The sequence below is a fragment of the Gymnoscopelus braueri genome, assembly GCF_963280865.1.
Source record: "Gymnoscopelus braueri genome assembly, chromosome: 15".
Lineage (NCBI taxonomy): Eukaryota > Metazoa > Chordata > Actinopteri > Myctophiformes > Myctophidae > Gymnoscopelus > Gymnoscopelus braueri.
This window is the reverse complement of record NC_137620.1, coordinates 48,832,383-48,853,074: the sequence shown is the minus strand read 5'-3', so window position 1 is coordinate 48,853,074 and position 20,692 is coordinate 48,832,383. Positions and strand designations below refer to the sequence as shown.

The following is a 20,692-nucleotide window of genomic DNA, read 5'->3' as shown; positions in this document are numbered from 1 at the left end:
AGAGAGAGAGAGAGAGAGAGAGAGAGAGAGAGAGAGAGAGAGAGAGAGAGAGAGAGAGAGAGAGGAGGAGTGGGGGGGAGAGAGAGAGAGGGGAAGAGTGGGGGGGAGAGAGAGACAGAGACAGAGAGAGAGAGAGAGAGAGAGAGAGAGAGAGGAGTGGGGGGGGAGAGAGAGTGGGGGGGGAGAGAGAGACAGAGACAGAGAGAGAGAGAGAGAGAGAGAGAGAGAGAGAGAGAGAGAGAGAGAGAGAGAGAGAGAGAGAGAGAGAGGGGGGGAGGAGTGGGGGGGAGAGAGAGAGAGAGAGAGAGAGAGAGAGAGAGAGAGAGAGAGAGAAAGAGAGAGAGAGAGAGAGAGAGAGAGAGAGAGAGAGAGAGAGAGAGAGAGAGAGAGAGAGAGAGAGAGAGATCAAACGAGTGCCAAAACGGTCGCCCCAAAACACAGTCGCCCCGGGGTAATTCCGGCGGTCTTCGCCTGGTATTCCTAAACGTAACGTCAGTAAACTATGCCTAAACCTAACCTTATTCCTAACCTTAACCTCAGTAAGACTATGCCTATTCTAATCCTAACCTTATTTCTATTCTAAGTAACCTTATCCTCAGTAAAACAAATACAAGAACAGCTGGTCTGCGAAAACAAGTGGGGGCGAGTGTGTTTTGGGGCGAGGCTTCCGGTTACCGCTCAAATTATGTGGTGCGCGCCCCGGCTGTCTCAGAGTTTATGCTCCTACGCACCTTTCCATAAACACGCTCGCCGCTCCGTAAAAACCGCCTCGCTCCGCTAAATAATTCACGTCTATGTGAACATGTATGTTCTGGTCCGCCTTGCCTTCTACATGTTGGCGGTGACATCATATAACAACCACAAAAATAACGGACATAAGATCGAGGAAGACTCGGGTTGGATTAGAGAAACACAAACGGTTTCTGTGTGAACCAAGTGGTTCTAGAACTTCTAGTAGGCTATTAAACAAACAACAACACTTACGTATTACGTTTGGTCCCTCTGTTTTGTTGTTGTCATCTGAATATTGTTGTAGATGTTAAGTTATTATGGTGAATGTGTTTGTCTCAAAGTCTCAAAATGGTTGGTTCCTGCATCTGCTGCGCACTTTTCCCTTGTTCTATCTGTGTCATAGTAGACCCGCCTCTACAGCCTACAGTGGTTTCAACTGTATGCATAAATAGAGTGAAACAAGTCCAAGCTTTTCCAGTGCTTTCCAAATGACTCAGTAAGTAAGTTATGAATATAAACAACAGATTATCAGTCTCTCCACACCCAAGCTTCACCCCATGAGAACAACACTACTTTGTCTTTTGTATATTAATTAATTCAGTAGTAGTATATTATATGAATGAATATACAAACGAGTGAATAATTCACTGATGATAGAATGTAGGCTACACATAGCCTATTCATTCACTGGTGACTGTGGTATAATAATTAATATTCACTGTACATTTATATGTATTATTGATGCGACTGTAGGCTATTGGCTATTCAGTCCTTCAGAGATCCAGACAGTGCAGATCATGTGGTACCAGCAGCAGCTCAGTATTATGTATCTTTATTCTTGTTTATTTTGGCTTGGTTCTCTTATGCCATGTTTAATGACTCACTGCTGCTATTATGACTGACACCTGAGCTGCGTTCACACTGGTTTAATAATGTTTAGCTTTACACACACACACACACACACACACACACACACACACACACACACACACACACACACAGTGTGAGTGTATACTGTGGCGCCTCCCCCAAACAGTCACTGCAGTTCTGTGTTTAATACCCCTGTAGTTCTCCGTACATGTAGTAGACCTACACAACTATAATATAAAGTGCTAAACGGGTGTTAGCAGTCCCTCCAGGACGCTTGTGATCCATAATATTCCGAGTGTTTAATAAAGAAGTGTTTTATAATCCAGTGACTGACAGTCTGTGAATGTAATGTTTAAGTTCCTGTTTCTCCTCTTTCCACCGAGTCTGATTCAGCTGCTGTCATTCAACCGCAGAAAGACTACAGTGTCAGGATACTGTACATACATGTAGAAGATTGTTCCATTATATACACATTACAACCATTGTTTCATCGCTGTGATACTAAAAGTTGTAGCGCTGCGTGTGCAGTGTGTAGCCCAGTGGTGGAAAAAGTACTCAAATTCTTTACTTAAGTAAAAGTACCAATACTGCAATATAAAAATACTTTGTTACAAGTAAAAGTCCAGAATAAAAAAAATACTTGAGTAAAAGTACAAAAGTATTGGCATCAAAATGTACTTAAAGTACCAAAAGTAAAAGTACAAAATATTTGAAAATAGCCGATCTACAAGCTCACAACGCGTCGCGATGCGACGCGTTGTGAGCTTGTAGATCTGCTATTTTCAAATAGCATAGGTTTAAAATAGGTTTAAAGTAGTTAATGTATGTTTCATTATATCATAATTTATATCTGAAAAGTAACTAGTAACTAAAGTTTTCAAATAATTGTAGTGGAGTAAAAGTACAATATTTGTCTCTGAGATGTAGTGGAGTAGAAGTAAAAGTATTGGAAATTGGAAATACTCAAGTAAAGTACAAATACCTCAAAATTGTACTTAAGTACAGTACTTAAGTAAATGTACTTAGTTACTTTCCACCACTGCCTAGTACTCACCCAATACTTAATGACTGTAAACTGGGGTCAGCTCTGGACATCTATAGTTTCATATCCATGTGAAAGTTGTGGCAGAAAACGCTTGTTTAGTAAAAAATATATCCACTTTCCCAAGAGCTTCTTCACGAGGATATTCTCTCCCTCTTCCTCCAGCGTTGAGCACAATGAGCAGCATTTACAGCTGGAGCGTTACGGTCGGGTCTCGCTGCGAGATGTGTTCCGCTAGCAACAATAAGTCAAGAAGACTTCCGGTGGACGATCTCTTCAGAATAAGAGTAGCTTCTAGAGTAAACCATTGAAAAACGGTTCATTTGCACATTAAAACTAGAAATTGAGCATTTAAACGAAGCTATACAACACACATTATATTTCTGTGTAACAAAAAACGGTTTTAATAACATTAATAATGTATCTAAATGGATAAATATTGTTCACTGGAGTGCATAGCGCCATAGCGTTTTTAAATAGCAATAACTGCTATTAAAGATGTAAAGTGATGCTATATTTATTATTAACTCATTTTGCTGGGGACCCCCTGGAACCCCTTCAAGGACCTCTGGGTGTCCCCGAACCCCACAATAAGAACATAATGTAGCTCAATGCAGTCAGAAGCATTGCAGGCTTAGATGTTTATTGTCAAAATAAAGAGGTGGTTTAAAAGTTCACTGTATTCAAGTGTTTTTTTTTTCTTTACTTTTTTTTTTACATCTTCATGACACAAAGAGCCGTCTCCTGTCCAGTGTCCACTATTGTCTGAAAATGGCACTTTTCTGACCTCTGACCTCACTGGACGGCCAGCCACACTTTCTTTTACAACTGTCCGGCTTAGCTGAGAGTGTGGTTGTAGAGGAGGTCTCCCTGAACGTGTGCATGTGTCACAAGTGAGTACTTTTCCTCTTCTATACCTCTTCTATAATAACTTTTTTTGCCACATGATGCTGCACTGAGATGCCACCCTGTGGTCGAGTTGGGTAACTGCACTTCAGTAGAACAGTAGAATAGAATCAGGTTTACAAGGTAAAAAAGTGGGTGAAATTCGTTTTTCGTACATCAAAACGTTATTTCCATAGAAAGAAGAGGGGGGAGGAAGAAGGCGGGGGGCAAGTGGGAAGGAGATCAATCAAGAGAACAACAAAAAGGCCAAACAAGTTATCTACATATTTACACTAGTACCTGAGATTAAAAAATATGACGAAGGTGCCTGAGCATAGCAGCAATGTGTATACTGTGCATGATATACTTATGGACGTTAAGGTGCTTATAGAGAAAAAAAAAAAAAAAGCACAATAAAAGACAAAAAAAGTCAGTGCGTTATACATGGGATGGGAAGGTACAAAATGTGGGGGTCCAGGCAGGCGCATACCATTTTACGCTGGTAATCCAGTTTGACAGCATGTCGTGGGTTCGACTCCCGATCCCGACCTTTGATGTGTGTGACCCCCCCATCTCTCTCCCCATTTCCTGTCAATAAAGGCAGAAAAAAGGCCAAAAAAATTTGCAAAATGTCAGTGTGTGGCGACCGCATAATCCACATAAAGTGGACTGACCCTGGTATAATCCGCAAGTAGTTCGATGAGATATTTATGTTTGCTTATATCACTATTTATCAATTTAAAAACAAAAAATTATGTTAATCATATTAACTCTGGCATCCCTATGTTGGTCCACATTAGTAATAAATGTTGACCAACATTTGTTTTGTCCCAAAATAAAATTAAACTAGCTGATCTGCAAGGTGGCAGCGCACCGCATTGCAACACGCTGTGAGCTTGTAGATCTGCTATGTTTTGCTATTAGTCATACAAAGATATAGGTCTTGAGTGGTAGAGAAAAAGGCCTCTGTTTTTTGTTTTCTTTTACAAATGTAACCCTGAACATTTATGAATGAGAATAATTAATTCTGAGAATTAATTAATGAATCCTATTTAAACCTATTTAAATCTCTTATGTTACAGAAAGTGTTGAGAGCAAAGCTCAGAAAAGACATTCACTATTATTCAGACAGTTGAGTGCTAAGTGCATCAATAACATATTCTGATCTGCCTTTAACAATGCATTGAAATTACTGTTATAATAACCACCTGTTCTTACCCTCTGCTTTGGATTCGACCAACAATAAGTGGAAGGAGAAGGGCCTTGTCTCTTTCAGTGATCTATATAGTGATGGTTTATTTAGCTCCTTGGGAGATCTCTCTACTAAACTGGATATGCAAAACCATTTTTTCAACTACGCAACTTTGCAAGTACCTGTTTTATACCCTTCCCTAGTTTACCCGAGAAAACCCTATTAGAGACCATAATGTCTGGACCAGATTCCCTGTTTAACATTTCATCAATTTACAGTGCTCTTACCTCCTTTAGGACAACTTCTCTCTCTGGGTTGAGGGGTACATGGGGGGGGGGGGGGGGGGGGGGGTGAACTTGGAACCGAGCTGAGGGAGGAATATTGGGCCGACGTACTGTCTAGGATTAACTCCTCCTGTGCCTGTGCTCGTATGTGCCTTATTCAGCTGAAAGTGGTTCATAGGATCCATTACACTAGGGCCAAGCTCAGTAGATTATTTCCAGAAACAAATGACTCTTGTCTCAGGTGCCTCCAGTCCCCTGCAGACCACACACACACACACACACACACACACACACACACACACACACACACACACACACACACACACACACACACACACACACACACACACACACACACACACACACACACACACACACACACACACACACACACACACACACACACACACACACTTTTTATTCCTGCCCTAAGCTTGCCTCTTTTTGGAAATCTTTTTTTGACACACTCAGTGTGGTCCTAGGATTCTCTGTGACTCCCTGTCCCCTAATGGCCATCTTCGGTGTGTCTCCTGTAGCGGGCAGATTTAACAGATTCCAGGCTGACGTGGTTGCCTTTGCTTCCCTCATAGCCAGACGGAGTATATTGCTTCCCTGGAAGAGCCCTAACCCTCCCAGTGTGTCTTCATGGATAAAGGACTTGTCTGCGTTTCTCCATTTGGAGAAAATCAAACACACAGTTAGAGGTTCGTCTGGAAACTTTTACAGAACCTGGGACCCATTTATTCAGTATATTAATTCCTTGACCATGGTTTAATTAGGGATTGGCAATCCCCCGCCAGTATTATTATTATTATTTTATCTTTGTACTTTACTCTGTTATCACCATTCTTACTTTTTTGTTATTTTTTTTTAAATATAATTGTTTGCTTTGTTTCCTATCTGCATGAGTTCAGTTACAATCTATTCTACTCCCCCCGGGGCAGGGGTGGGTGGGTGAGGGTGGGTGGGAGCCTTTGTCTTGGCGTATAGTCGTTGTTTTTTGTCTCTCTTATGTTATGTTTTGTTATGTTTTGTTTTGTGTCTTCTGCTCTGTTTGTGGTAATGTATGTCTTGTATTTTAAAATGAAAAAAGCTAATAAAAAAATATATAATAAAAAAAAGAAATACAGTTATAATGCCTTAAAGCTGCACTATATAACTTTCCTCTTTGATCCCGGATTTGAACCCTGGTTTCAATGTTTTACCATTTAGCTAATAGTTCCTGCTTGCTCAGGGGATACATTGAATCTTGACCATCATCAGGTCAAAATCCGTGTCAGATCCAGTGTCTAGAAGAGACATGACCTTTGACACGATCTACAGTAAATGTCTCAATAGAAGAGCAGGGAGACAAAATACAAAAAACACCCCAATTGTATAAGTTATTGTATTAACATACTCTACCATACAGATTGTATAACTTATTGTATTAACATACTCTACCATACAGATTGGACAACATTACATTTGATTGATTTGAAAAAGTTACATCGTGCCACTTTAAAGTGTGATTGTTGCTAACCATTTCATCCATTGAAAATGCACTAGCGTATCTCCACGAACACGCGCATGTCGTGCAGGGAATGATTATCGTATCCCTCCGAAAAAACCTAGAGAACACCACTGCATGCTTGAAACGTGTAACTTGGTGCAACATTCTGTTGTGACTGGAAGATGTCTGTCTGCACAGGAAGATGCTGCTATTGGGGAGCGGCCTGCTGAAGCCTAGCTGTATAGTTTGTGTGATTGGTGCCTGAAGATCTGATTGAGGAGGTGCCTGTTCATCCTGTTAGCTTGTGATAACACAGGGAGCATCTTGGGTGGATTGATGTTGTATTGTGGTTGATTGATTAGAAATCAAAGGGAGGAGTGTTCAGAGTATATACCATAAGGGGAAAGGCTCAGTAGTAGTAGTACAGTAGGCTGCCATGGGGAGCCTACATTTGAAGTTGTTTGTTTTTTAAGCAATATTTTCTTCAGTTGTACATTTTTGCCATTTTTGTTGTCCTGGCCTGGATCCAATTACAAATCTTTGTTTTTCTGTAAGCCTGCCTTGAGTCCTGGTAGTTTTTTGAACATTTAATGGTTTTCACTTTGTGCCGATCTACTTGGTGACAGTTATAATATTAGAATACTTACACTTACACCCCCCCCAGCGCTTGGGGGCGGGGCCAGACCAGACCGGTCAGCAGAAGACGTGATGATGTGAATTCACGCGACCGGGATTGTTTACCAGGCTATAATTATACAGCATTATTAATGCATTAATATCTAACCTTATGTCATTCAATGCTTCATGTTTTGTGATATTTTTTTTATAAAGCATTATGATGAATTATTTGTGCTTATACAGTAAATAATAAATCAATCAAATAAATCAAATGTGCTATGAGTAAAATAATGCATTATAAGTATGTTTACAATAGCCTACATCATATAAAGTGTTACCAAAACTTAATTCTGTAATGTTATTAAGAAGTATATGTTTTTTATACTGTTGACAATGTTAAATGTGTTCATATGTAATGTTGTGTTTATAGAATCTTCCACAGTCTTAAACAACAACGAACTGCAATACTGGCTCAAAGTCACCAAGATCCTCCACTAGAGGGCATCGTTGTATCACATATAGATCTGCAAAGTTCAGCTAGACTGATGTTTCAGTCAGACAGTGAACATCCTGCTGACTGATGTCAAACAGTTTGTTGTTTAAAAAGTGTAATTCAGATCAAAATGGATGCAGAAAGAATAGTCCTGCAGACATTAGAGGTCTACACTATCAATGGCAAATTAAAATGTACTTTTGTTTTGTCAAATAGGGAAACAGACAGTGAGATCTAACAGCTTTCATCCTGGTTTCCCTATGTTGTGCATGTCTTTATAGGCAGATGTACAAGCTCACTATGCATCGCAATGCAATGCGCTGGGTTGAGTGACCTTAGATCGGTTATTTTCACTATTTTTAAATAAAGTATAAAATAGGGTTTAAGTGATTAGAACATTTCTCTGCTTTAATAGACTCCTTGAGTTTAATCCTAATTTTATCACCAAGCCGCACGTGGTTGATGTTAGGAATCGTGGGTCAGATTGCTGTGGCAACCAGGCAGACTTGTTCCATGTTGTCTCTGTGATGTCTAGCACTTCATTTAAGACTTTCTACTTTCTGTTATACCATTATGTAAATATAGTGTTTTAATGCTTTATGTTGACTGAAGCATAACCTCACTGTACTTATAAGGTGTGCTCCATGCAGCTCCTATCCTAAAATTAAAAGTGGACGGCGGACTTAACATCCGTAACATCCGGACTTGCGAGGTGAACCGTTGTTCCGATCCGCACCAAACTACACTGTTCAGGAGTCTGCCATGACAATACTCATACCAGAAGCCACATGTAGCCAACGCATTCTGAGGCTTCAGATGTGCCTGGATAGGACGATAATCGTAATGATTGTGTATCGCGATAAAAACACAATAATCTTATCGCAGAGGATAATTTTTTTTGTGAAATTGTCCATCGTGTCCAAATTGACCTGAGTTTTTCCCTGCTCTTCTATTGAGACATTTAGATCGTGTCAAAGGTCATGTGTCACTAATAGTGGTCTAGTGTCACGTGTCATGTGTCACTAATAGTGGTAAAGGTCATGTGTCACACAATAGCACTGATTTATGGGAAAATATATATAAAAGCGGAAACATGGAGTTAGCTGCTTCCTGCCGGACAGCAATGATATATAGTATATTGTCCCAGGATCACTTAGGAAATTGGCACCGTGTGAAAAAAAAATGGGTTACAAAAATCGCGGGATAAAAATGTAGGTAAAAAAAAAAAGTATGAAAACCACTGCCCTACTTCATTATACAAGTAGTGTTGCACTATAAGAGTAAAAATAGTAGATCTACAAACTCCCAACGGCCAACACGTTGAGATACGATGCGTTGTGAGCTTGTAGATAGGCCATTTTCACAATTTTTGATATTTCTTTTTAACACATCGGGTGCCAAACACGGTCTGAACCGTGTTTGCGCAGAGTAGCGGTCCGGTGCCGAACACGGTCCAGACCGTGAAATATGTCTTTTTGTTTTTTTCGTTTTTCTCCACACGGGCGGGGCTAGAGCAGCTCTGGGAGTACCCATTGTGATCTTGAGAAGGATAGGCCAGATAGATCACCGGAAAAAAAAACATGGCTGCCATCCACTTCCTGTCTATTTCCTTCTTTAAAACACCTATATCTCCGAATCTGTTTCCGGTGGGGAAAACCGGTCATGCGCGATGCGCGATCCCCCCCCATTGTAACTCGCGAGTGAAATGTTATCGTTCCAGGCTGTAGCCAGGGTCATCGCGCAACATGAATGGATGTTTTTTTTTACATGGATTTGCTCCTCGTGGAGTCTAGAGCTTTAAACAGCAAAGCGCAGTCAATGGGGAGAATGCTGGCACCCAACGTAAGTTGTTATGAAAAAATGCTGGCACCTGATGTGTTAAGAACGGTTTTGTACATAGTCCTATACAAGGTTTCCACCACCCGACAGTAACGTTATATGCCTATATAGTACTATGGTTCTGTAACATAGTTATTATACATAACCAATGAGCGGTGGCCATTTTGTCATGATAACACTATGAATATCAATACACAGGAACAACCACAGACTGTGAAGAATACATTTATTAAACTATTATTACTTCTACACATGATCATACAACAACATGTGAAGAACGAGAATAATATCACATTAAATACTTACTTACTTTACTTTATTTGTTTATTTAGACAGGACAGAGCATATTAATGAACGTCACATGAACGTAAATACACCGGATTTAGCAAAGATGCTAATTTTCATCCGCAGTCCTCACACAAAACATAAAATCAGAAAACAGACAGACAAACGGTGGAATACATTTACATAACATTACATAGCCTAGAAATAAACCTAACACATGATCACAAATGGTTGCAGCTTTGGTTTTCAAGCAACCATCTTTTCACATTGAATTTAAAAGATGTAAATGTAGCACAATCCCTTCTACGTAGAGGAAGGCCATTCCATGCTACACAACCCTGTACTGAGAGGACATTTTGACCCAAAGTTGTTTGCCGGTGCGGCAAAGTTTTTCCCTGCTCTTCTATTGAGACATTTAGATCGTGTCAAAGGTCATGTGTCACTAATAGTGGTCTAGTGTCACGTGTCATGTGTCACTAATAGTGGTAAAGGTCATGTGTCACACAATAGCACTGATTTATGGGAAAATATATATAAAAGCGGAAACATGGAGTTAGCTGCTTCCTGCCGGACAGCAACGATATATAGTATATTGTCACTGTCGGGCAGAAACCTTGTATTTCCATATTTAAACTTCTTATGTTTTTTCATAAATGAATGCCCGACTTCAGTGGTTCTCAAACTGGGGTCCGGGGACCCCCAGGGGTCCTTGAGGAGTTACATGACTAACAAATTGAACCAAATGGACCCGTCATAGTATAGATTGGGGTCCCAGAGATAGCAAATGGAATCAAATGGTGTTCTGTGGCCTAATGCGTATTAAACTGGGGATCCTTTAAGTTAAAAAGTATGAGAACCGGGGCACGGTGGCGCAGTCGGTAGCGCTGTCGCCTCACAGCTAGAAGGTCCTGGGTTCGATTCCCGCCGGGGACGCTGTGGGCGCTGTGGGCGTGTCTTCTCCTCCGCGTCATCAGCGCCCATACCCTAGGTGGGGTTGGCGAAAGGGCCTAATCTGTGTGGAGTTTGCATGTTCCCCCCGTGTCTCCTAGGGTAGTTAATACCCTCACAAAAACATGTAGTAATCTTGGTCGCTATACCGCGTCCCCCATGACAGCCGGGGCGCCTGATGGAGGGGAAAGGGAACTGGTTGGAATAACGTGTTCCTTCCACGCGCTACGTCTAACCAGGGAAACTCTCCCCTGTCAGGTGACAAGAAGGTCAGTTGGCTCTCATGCATTGAAGGAAGCATGAGCTCGGCCCTGGCCTCCCTAGGCTGTGGGGGACTGGTGTAGGGCTGGTGTAGGACTGGTGTAGGGCTGGTGTAGGGCTGGTGTAGGGCTGGTGTAGGGCTGGTGTAGGGCTGGTGTAGGACTGGTGTAGGGCTGGTGTAGCGCCCAGGATCACTTAGGAAATTGGCACCGTGTGAAAAAAAAATGGGTTACAAAAATCGCGGGATAAAAATGTAGGTAAAAAAAAAAAGTATGAAAACCACTGCCCTACTTCATTATACAAGTAGTGTTGCACTATAAGAGTAAAAATAGTAGATCTACAAACTCCCAACGGCCAACACGTTGAGATACGATGCGTTGTGAGCTTGTAGATCGGCCATTTTCACAATTTTTGATATTTCTTTTTAAGAACGGTTTTGTACATAGTCCTATACAAGGTTTCCACCACCCGACAGTGACGTTATATGCCTATATAGTACTATGGTTCTGTAACATAGTTATTATACATAACCAATGAGCGGTGGCCATTTTGTCATGATAACACTATGAATATCAATACACAGGAACAACCACAGACTGTGAAGAATACATTTATTAAACTATTATTACTTCTACACATGATCATACAACAACATGTGAAGAAGGAGAATAATATCACATTAAATACTTACTTACTTTACTTTATTAGTTTATTTAGACAGGACAGAGCATATTAATGAACGTCACATGAACGTAAATACACCGGATTTAGTAAAGATGCTAATTTTCATCCACAGTCCTCACACAAAACATAAAATCAGAAAAACAGACAGACAAACGGTGGAATACATTTACATAACATTACATAGCCTAGAAATAAACCTAAAACATGATCACAAATGGTTGCAGCTTTGGTTTTTTTTTTTTGCCCTCCAAAAAATGACAACACCAAAATGCACCTAAAATGACGAGATTCCAGGCCTGGTTGGCACACAGGGGATTGTATCTATGTTTATTCTATGCATCTAGAATAACCGCCATACCACGCTCAGCGGTGTTCGGTGTATGAATTGATGTTAATGAATCTCTGTGTCAGCTGTAGAAATGTTTTGGGTTGTGTTGTATTTTAAGCATGATTGAAGTAAGTCAGTCCCAGTGTTGCCTTTCTGTGTCAGACGAAATACGCCTCAGGATGTGAGTCGACACGCTTCTTTCTCCTGATATTTTGTTTGATTTGTTATGCAGTCCGACTATTTTTACTTTAAATATAATGTGAATCACCTTATGACAATACTGTGTAATCTTAATGCCTGTTTTTATGTTGGTCTGATTGTGTCCCAGTAATCTGTCTATCAAGGGGGGCCAAGAAGATGTTGATGTTGTGGTGTGATGAGTTCTGTCTTTTTGAGGAGTATGTTTTTGAAGTATGGTTTTCTTGCTTGTGTTTTGATTTTCTTCATTGTACCCACGTTTACGAAGGACCAATAGGGCCCTCCGTAGGGGGGAATGTGGTATCATAATACACATTTATGGACTTATAGAGCCAATTTGAACACACACACACACACACACACACACACACACACACACACACACACACACACACACACACAGACATAGTTTGGATACTGAGTGGTCTACAGTGCACATTCCAGAGTGGTTGCTCTAACACTAGATGTCCAGTACAAAGGATGCTTCCCAGAGGGCATCTGACCTTAGCTGACCTCTAGGATCTTGGGTTGTTGTTCTTCTGCACAATGGACACACACACACACACACACACACACACACACACACACACACACACACACACACACACACACACACACACACACACACACACACACACACAAGAGATGTAGCACACACACCTAGCTCTGTGCACATCCAACACACACAAAGTCAATGTATGCAAGTATATACACACACATACACACACATGTGAAGTCTGCATATAAATACTGTGAGGACAAATAAACCGTCCCTCCTTCTTCTTCTTGCTCTCTGTTCTGTTCCGGCCACACCATGTAGCAGCAAGGCTGACTCCTGTGCTCTGTACTCTGTTTTTACCAGGTGCTCGAAGAGCGCCTGAGTCTATAAACAGTCAGACTAATCATCATCATTCGACACCAAGTCGACACCAAGTCGCCACCTATTCATCATTGGCTGTCATGGCTGTCCTTCACTCCTTTAAGCCAATGGGGAGGTGGCCCGTCCTCCGCAGTAACCGCCCTCCGCTCCCCTCATTCACACTGCAACAGTTGCACACTGCCAACTGCTGCCTCAGGGAACAAAGTTAGCCTAAATGCTAGCGTGCTTCAATAGACCTACTTTGGCTATTAAGTTATTATTTGGCCATGTTCACACTGACTTAAATCTTCGCTATTGTTGGGAAGACCCATGTGGTGTCTAAAAATGTTGCCACCACTTATATAATAAACATTATTAGCGTTTACCGTTGCGTCCTTTCAACCAGGTACTTTGTAAATATGTAGATAACTTGTCTGGCCTTCTGTTGCTCTCTTGTCTTGATCTCCTTCCCACTTGCCCCCCACCCCCTCTTCTTCTCCCCCCCCCCTCTTCTTTCTATGGAAATTAACGTTGCGATGGGAACGATGTACAAAAACGAATTTCACCCACTTCTTTACCTTGTAAACCTGTGATGTGACAATAAAACTGATTCTGATTCTGTCCAATGTTGCAAGGTTTGGCGAGAAACAAGCAATCCGAAAAACAAGTAATCAGGTCTATGAAAACAATCACACACACACACACACACACACACACACACAGCACCTCTGGTAGAATATGACTTTTGTAATTTCGTTCTTGTTGTCCAATAAATCGACTTGAGGAACATTACTGGTCTGGGCCTTTCTACTTCCTTTCAACTATATTGTCATGCTTGTGCAAAATACACTACATTTCAAATGTATGAAAATCTTTTGAAAATAGCAGATCTACAAGCACACAATGCAACACATTGTGAGCTTGTAGATCGGCTATTTTCAAATGATGTAGAGGGCCACTATATTTACACACTCACTCCAGGGGGCCACATTATACTGTCTGTTTAATGATGTAGAGGGCCACTATATTTACACACTCACTCCAGGGGGCCACATTACATATACTGTCAGGCAGACACCTCTTATCTCTTTTTAAAATGCCATTTGTAACAATCGGCCTTTTACTTTGAAAGGATAATAATTAACTAAAAGGAAAAACAACAGGATCGGCAGGTGTTTAACTTAGTTACTTTATATTTAAGCCAGACTAAATAACTGACAAATCAATAGCAAACAAATAATACACTTCTGTTCCAAGGGCCTCCAGATCCCTAAATCCGCCCCTGGCTGTGAGCTTAAAAATGACAAAAAGCTAATTTATATGGAATTCATAAAATGTCATATCATGTTGATGTTCTCACAATACAGTAATACAAACGTGTGTGTGTGTGTGTGTGTGTGTGTGTGTGTGTGTGTGTGTGTGTGTGTGTGTGTGTGTGTGTGTGTGTGTGTGTGTGTGTGTGTGTGTGTGTGTGTGTGTGTGTGTGTGTGTGTGTTATCTCAGTACACTGTAAATAAATGACATCCTAATGTTTATCTTTCTTGTAGTTTTTATTAACACAATAGTATTAATGAATGTAACATCAGCTCAATGTAGATACAATAGCATTGGTTTCATTTTAATGAAGATAATTAAATGAAATGACATTTTAAAGGTAAAATACAATGATTTACAAAACCCATTTTTAATAGAACTTTACAATATTCATGTTTAAATGTTCTAGACCAGAGATTCTCACACTTTTATAGGTGGAGACCCCCCAAAATAATCATATTTGAACTGAGGACCCCCCAAATTAATCATATTTGAACTGGAGATCCCCCAAAATAATCATATTTGAACTGGGGACCCCCCAAAATAATCATATTTTTAGCTTTTATTTTTTATTTTTGCTAAAAAATAAAAGCCTGGACCAACCAGTTGATGTTCCGGGTATAGGAACGCGACGCGACTCGTAGTGAGCTTGTAGATCTGCTATTTTCAAAGAGTTCAATGTATATAATTATGGTTAAGGTGGTTACACTGATTTTGATGCTATATACATGAATGTCCCTGAGGACCCCGTGGAACCCCCTCAAGGACCCCTGGGGGTTCCCGGGCCCCAAATTGAGAACCACTGAATTCATGGATCTATACATCTATACAATATTCATGTTTAAATGTGTTAGACACACAGAGCCTCCCCCCCCCACCACACCTGTTCCTGATTATTACATTATGATACATCACCCTGTCTGTCCTCACACAGAGACACAGAGGAGGAGACAGAATAAACCCCAAACCCAGCATAGAGAGGTTCAGTGAATGTGTTCTGTAAGGTGTAAAGGTGTGTCAGAGTGTCCTCTAACACTCTGTAAAAAGACAGAGACCCTGCAGAACAGTCTAGATACACTGCTACTCTGTTGGAGGAGTCAGAGGGACGGACAGGAAGGAAAGTGTCCTTACTATTGTGTGTGACAAAGTATCTGTTACCATGGTGACCATCTCTACAGGTCAGACTCCAGGACTTGTCATTGAATCCAAGCTGACAGTCATCACCCTCTCCTTTCCTGTTGATTCCTCTGTAAGTCACTGCTATCTCAACCCATCCACTCCACTCTACCTCCCAGTAACAGCGTCCAGTCAGACCCTCTGAACACAGAACCTGGACCTTTCTATCAAACCTGTCAGGATGATCAGGAGGACGCTGACTCTCTTCCATCCGTGTCGCCTTCATGTTGTTCTCAGACAGAGAGAGTCTTCTCTGTGCTGTGTTTGTGTCCAGAGTGAGATGAGAGAAATCTGATGAGAATAAAAATACAGTAAATTAAAAACATCATTCACTGTGTGACACACACACACACACACACACACACACACACACACACACACACACACACACACACACACACACACACACACACACACACACACACACACACACACACACACACACACACACACACACACACACACACACACAGCTTGTAGATCTGCTATTTGTAACACATACAGTATAGACCTGAGGCTGATTCAGGTGGAAACCTCATATGTTCCAAAACTGGTACTTTTCAGGATTCAAATTCAAAAGCATCAAAAGTATCAGATCTACAAGATCAAAACGCGTCGCTTCACGCCGCGATTCGAGCTTGTAGATCTGATACTTTTGATGCTTTTGTGTGACGCTGTAGTATGATCAAGTAGGACGTTAACCCTTTCAGACCGGGTAAGAATCTGTGTCTTTTTAGGTTTCTTTGGGCTATTCAAAAAGCTCATGGTGCGGCACCGAGTGCCACGCCATGAGCTTGTAGATCTGCTATTTTTGAAAAATCTTGAAAATTTGAGCAAATATTTGAATATATATATTTTTCAAAGAAAACATTTGTAACTAAAATCTTTGCTTCTACAAATGTCTTCTAAATCCTAACAGGTTTTTGAAAAAAAAAATGTTTCTATATCAGTGGTTCTCAAACTTTGTCAAGGACCCCCACAATTATATGAATTTTGGCCGCGGACCCCCACCTCAAAATATTTGGTTCCAGGGACCCCCAGAAGTCTTAACAGAGTAAAAAATGTCTGCTATGGAAAAATATATATTCAAAGATGTGAACACATTTTCACGATTTTTCAAAACAATAGCAGATCTACAAGCTCGTCGCGCGGCACTCTAGATCTGCTATTTTTGAATAGCCAAATAAATGTAAAATGACACAGATGCGTTCTCGGTCTGAAAGGGTTAACTTAGGTTAAAAGTCATAAAGTTATAATATGGAGATCAGAGGTTTTAGACGTTTGTGAAAAAGCTGTTTCTAAATATAAAGATAAATGTAAAATGACACAGAGATGCTTTCCAGGTCTGAATGGGTTCATTAGCCAACGTGTAGAATATGGAAAACAAGGGGTTAAAATGAGTGTGATGCTGTATGAACACATTTAGCTGGGGACCCCCTGGAACCCCCCAAGGACCCCTGGGGGTCCCCGGACCCCACTTTGAGAACCCTTAAACACTTTAACCCTTCATGGACCGGTGTGTCCCAGGGCTCTATATTTGGTCTGCTCAGTTTTTTTCCCTCCACACTCCAAATCTCTGTTAGCAGATCTACAAGCTCACAATGCATCGTAGCATGAAGCGTTGTGAGCTTGTAGATCTGGTATTTCTGATGAATGTTCACGTATTAAGACATGGCAAACATTGGGATGCAGGGGTTTAAGTGGTTAATGGTTCAAATAAGCAGGGGTGCACATAACTGGTGCGCAGGTGCGCATGCACACCCAAAATAAATAATGCGCGGCACATCAGACGACGCGAGGCGCTTTTGCGTACCAACAGCTGGGACAGGAATTTCCAAGCTTTTATTTTTTAGCAAAACTAAAAAATAAAAGCCTGGAGATCGAGGCTAGGAATTTACTTCCTGAAGCCACACTCACAGACAGGGAGAGGACGCATGCTGCACGTGATTGTGTGAGTGTCTCGCATCGCCTCGGCTCGCATTGCCTCGCTGCGTGCACGCAGCCAGCAGTGGCTGTTAGAGGCACTCGTCACCGATGATGAACGCACCGTAATGGTGCAAAAATGACCGTGAACGTCCCAATCTGACGGATAAAAACAGCGCAGCACAGGGCACCAACCTTGGGGGCTTCACCAAACGGCGTGAGAGAAAAAGAAACGGCGAAAATCGGCGGAATTTGGAAGCAGAGCGTCCTTTTCTCTCGTGCAGCAACCCCCCCCCCCCCCCCCCCCCCGTTGACAAAACTGTCCGGTGGGCACCGTGCTGAATCCCCCCCCCCCGTTGACAAAACGGCACGGGACCATTTATTTTGTGCGCACCAAGTCACATCTCCAGGTGCTCTTCTGAGTACTAGACCTAAAAAGTTATGTGCACCCCTGCAAATAAGGTTCTTTGAGGAACCATGTGTGGTTGTGAGCTTGTAGATCTGATATTTTTCAGGGAACATATTTGGTGTAGAGGGAAAAAGAGCCCTAAGGGACTCCATTCAGTGAAGTGGGTTTAAGTATTTAACATACAAAATAAAAATAATTAAATAATGTTTTATTAAGCTCATAGCGCGGCACCGAGTGCCGCGCTATGAGCTTGTAGATCTACTATTTTGAAAAAAAACTTAACATGTGTGCAAATCTTTGAATATATATATGTATCTTTAGTTAAGTTAAGTTAATGTTTTTAACTCAAATCTTTGCTTCTGGCGGTCCCTGGAACTAAATATTTTGTGAAGGGGGTCCACGGCCAAATACATATAATGTTGGGGGTCCTCGACATGAAAAGGTTTGAGAACCAGGATTTATAAGACATTTGTAGAATCAGCCTCAGGTCTTAATGGGTTAACCACTTAAGCTCTATTTCAAATATAGTGAAAGTATCAGATCTATAAGCTCACAACGCATCACATTTATTTATAAACAAAAAGTGCTGTTATAGTAGTTAATACTTTTCAATACTAGAGTATTTACTTGAGTAAATACTTTGTCCACCACTGGTTTTCAGGACAAGGAATATTATGATTAAAAAATATTATTATATATATATAGGGGCGGCCATAGCTGAGTGGTTAGTGAGCCCGCGACGATTCCAGGCCAGGCCAGCAAATATGTCGATGAAATGAAATTTGTCCCTGAGCAAGTAAAAGTATCAATACTGCAATGTAGAAATAACCTGTTACAAGTAGAAGTCCGTAATTTAAAATTGACTTGAGTAAAAGTACAAAAGTATTGATATCAAAATGTACTTAAAGTACCAAAAGTAAAAGTACTCATCATAAAGAATGCCCAATTTCAAAAGTTTTCAAATGTATGAAATGTATATATATATTTTTTTGAAAATAGTAGATCTACAAGCTCACAATGCATCGCATCACAACGCATTGTGAGCTTGTGGATCGACTATTTTCAAATGGCCGAAATGTATATAGGGCTGAAGTGGTTAATGTATGTTTTGTAATAATAATCTGCATCTACAAAGTAACTATAGTAACTAAAGTTTTCAAATAATTGTAGTGGAGTAAAAGTACAATATTTGCCTCTGAGATGTAGTGGAGTAGAAGTAAAATAACTGAAAATTGGAAATACTCCAGTGAAGTAAAAAAACAAACAACCTCAAAATTGTATTCAAGTACAGTACTTGAGTAAATGTACTTAGTTAGTTGACTACAGGGAGGGAGGGGCCAACGGAGTATAAAACAATGCATAACATGTTAATGTGACAGACAGACAGACAGACAGACAGACAGACAGACAGACAGACAGACAGACAGACAGACAGACAGACAGATACTCACATCTCTTAAGGCGTGTCCAGTGTTCTCCTCCATGATTCAAACTGTAGGAAGTAGAACAACAATGAATAGTGTTTTATCACAAGCAGGCTTGATAACTGTAATGCTCTCCTGTCTGGTCTTACATAATAAACTATAGGTCTGTTACAACTTGTCCAGAACGCAGCAGCTCGTGTGTTGACAAAAGAGAAAAGAAAACAAAATAAATAATAATATTATTGTTATTCTTTTGTTATTATTATTTATTTTCATTGTATTCTGATCTGTTTTTAGTTTTAGTTTTTTGTTTTTGTTTTTTTATTTTGTTTGTTTGTTTTTCGTTGAAAATTATTAAGGGTTGGGCTCGACAAGCTTAAGGCTTCTCCCAAACCCTTTTTCAGGGACTTGGACAACTGTTATGATTGATACTATTATTATTATGAATACTAGTGTAATATATTAACCAAATGAATTGACTGCATGTACATATATATTTTTATATATATATATATATTTTGTATTTTGTATACTTGTCCAAAGGAGCTGAAAATGAAACTGAACTGAACAAAGACCAAACACAGACACACATTACACCTATTTTAAAGTCCCTGCATTGGCTGCCTGTCAGTTTTAGAATAGATTTTAAGATCATTTTAGTGGTTTTGAAGTCATTTAATGGGAATGCACCTTCCTACTTGTCAGCAATGCTTCCTCAGTGCCCGGCAGGGCCCTTACGGTGCGTTTTAACAGCGGGCGATTCAGGATAGTGTTTTTCCAGAAGTGCATTATATGTCTATGAAGAGCCGGCAACTACTGGCAAAGTGGGCGGGGGGACAATGTTGATCTGAAAAGATGGATTTAATTTATCTTTTGGACGATGTCGTCCGGCGATCGTCCGGAGAGTCGCCCGCTGTTAAAACGTACTGTAAGATCCTCTAGCGCTGGTCTCCTACACATTCTACAGACTAAAACTAAAAAGTATGGAGGAGCAGCTTTTAGCTATTATGGTCCCACGCTTTGGAACAGCCTGCCGGGGGATCTGAGGGTCTATGAATCTGTGGACATTTTTATAATAAATCTTATATATAACACATCTTTTTAGCATTGATTTTACTTAGCTGCATTTCTCTTCTGTTTTACTTGTTCTTTTGAATTATTTGTATTTCTTTTAAATAAATGTATTTATATGCATCTCTGCTCCCCCCCCCCCCCCCCCTTAAGTCTTTAAGTCTCTGAATTGTGCTTTATAAATAAACTTTGATTGATTGATTGAATCAATGTCTAAATGTCACAACGTCTCCACTACCTGAAATTATTATTACGGGGCCAGAGCTCAGCTCTGGGCCTGTTTTATTATTCCCTTTATTCCGTCACTTCTTCTGCCGCTTTTCGCAGTTCTGGCTGAACCGTGCTGTCGCTTTTTACGAAACTCG

The 20,692-nt window shown here is 40.6% G+C and overlaps 2 protein-coding genes across 2 annotated transcripts in view; both read right to left on the bottom strand.

Annotated features, from left to right (window-relative positions):
* LOC308102372 (uncharacterized protein) overlaps positions 1-20,692 on the bottom strand; it is a 1,220,233-nt gene that overhangs the window by 238,746 nt on the left and 960,795 nt on the right. The gene's annotated exons all lie outside the window — the stretch shown is intronic.
* Positions 14,898-20,692, bottom strand: part of LOC308102183 (NACHT, LRR and PYD domains-containing protein 3-like) — a 73,875-nt gene continuing 68,080 nt past the window's right edge. The window contains 2 exon segments of the mRNA XM_080451785.1: positions 14,898-15,791; positions 19,284-19,324. Coding sequence (XP_080307911.1) covers positions 15,226-15,791; positions 19,284-19,324 — 607 coding nt within the window. The 3' untranslated portion in view covers positions 14,898-15,225.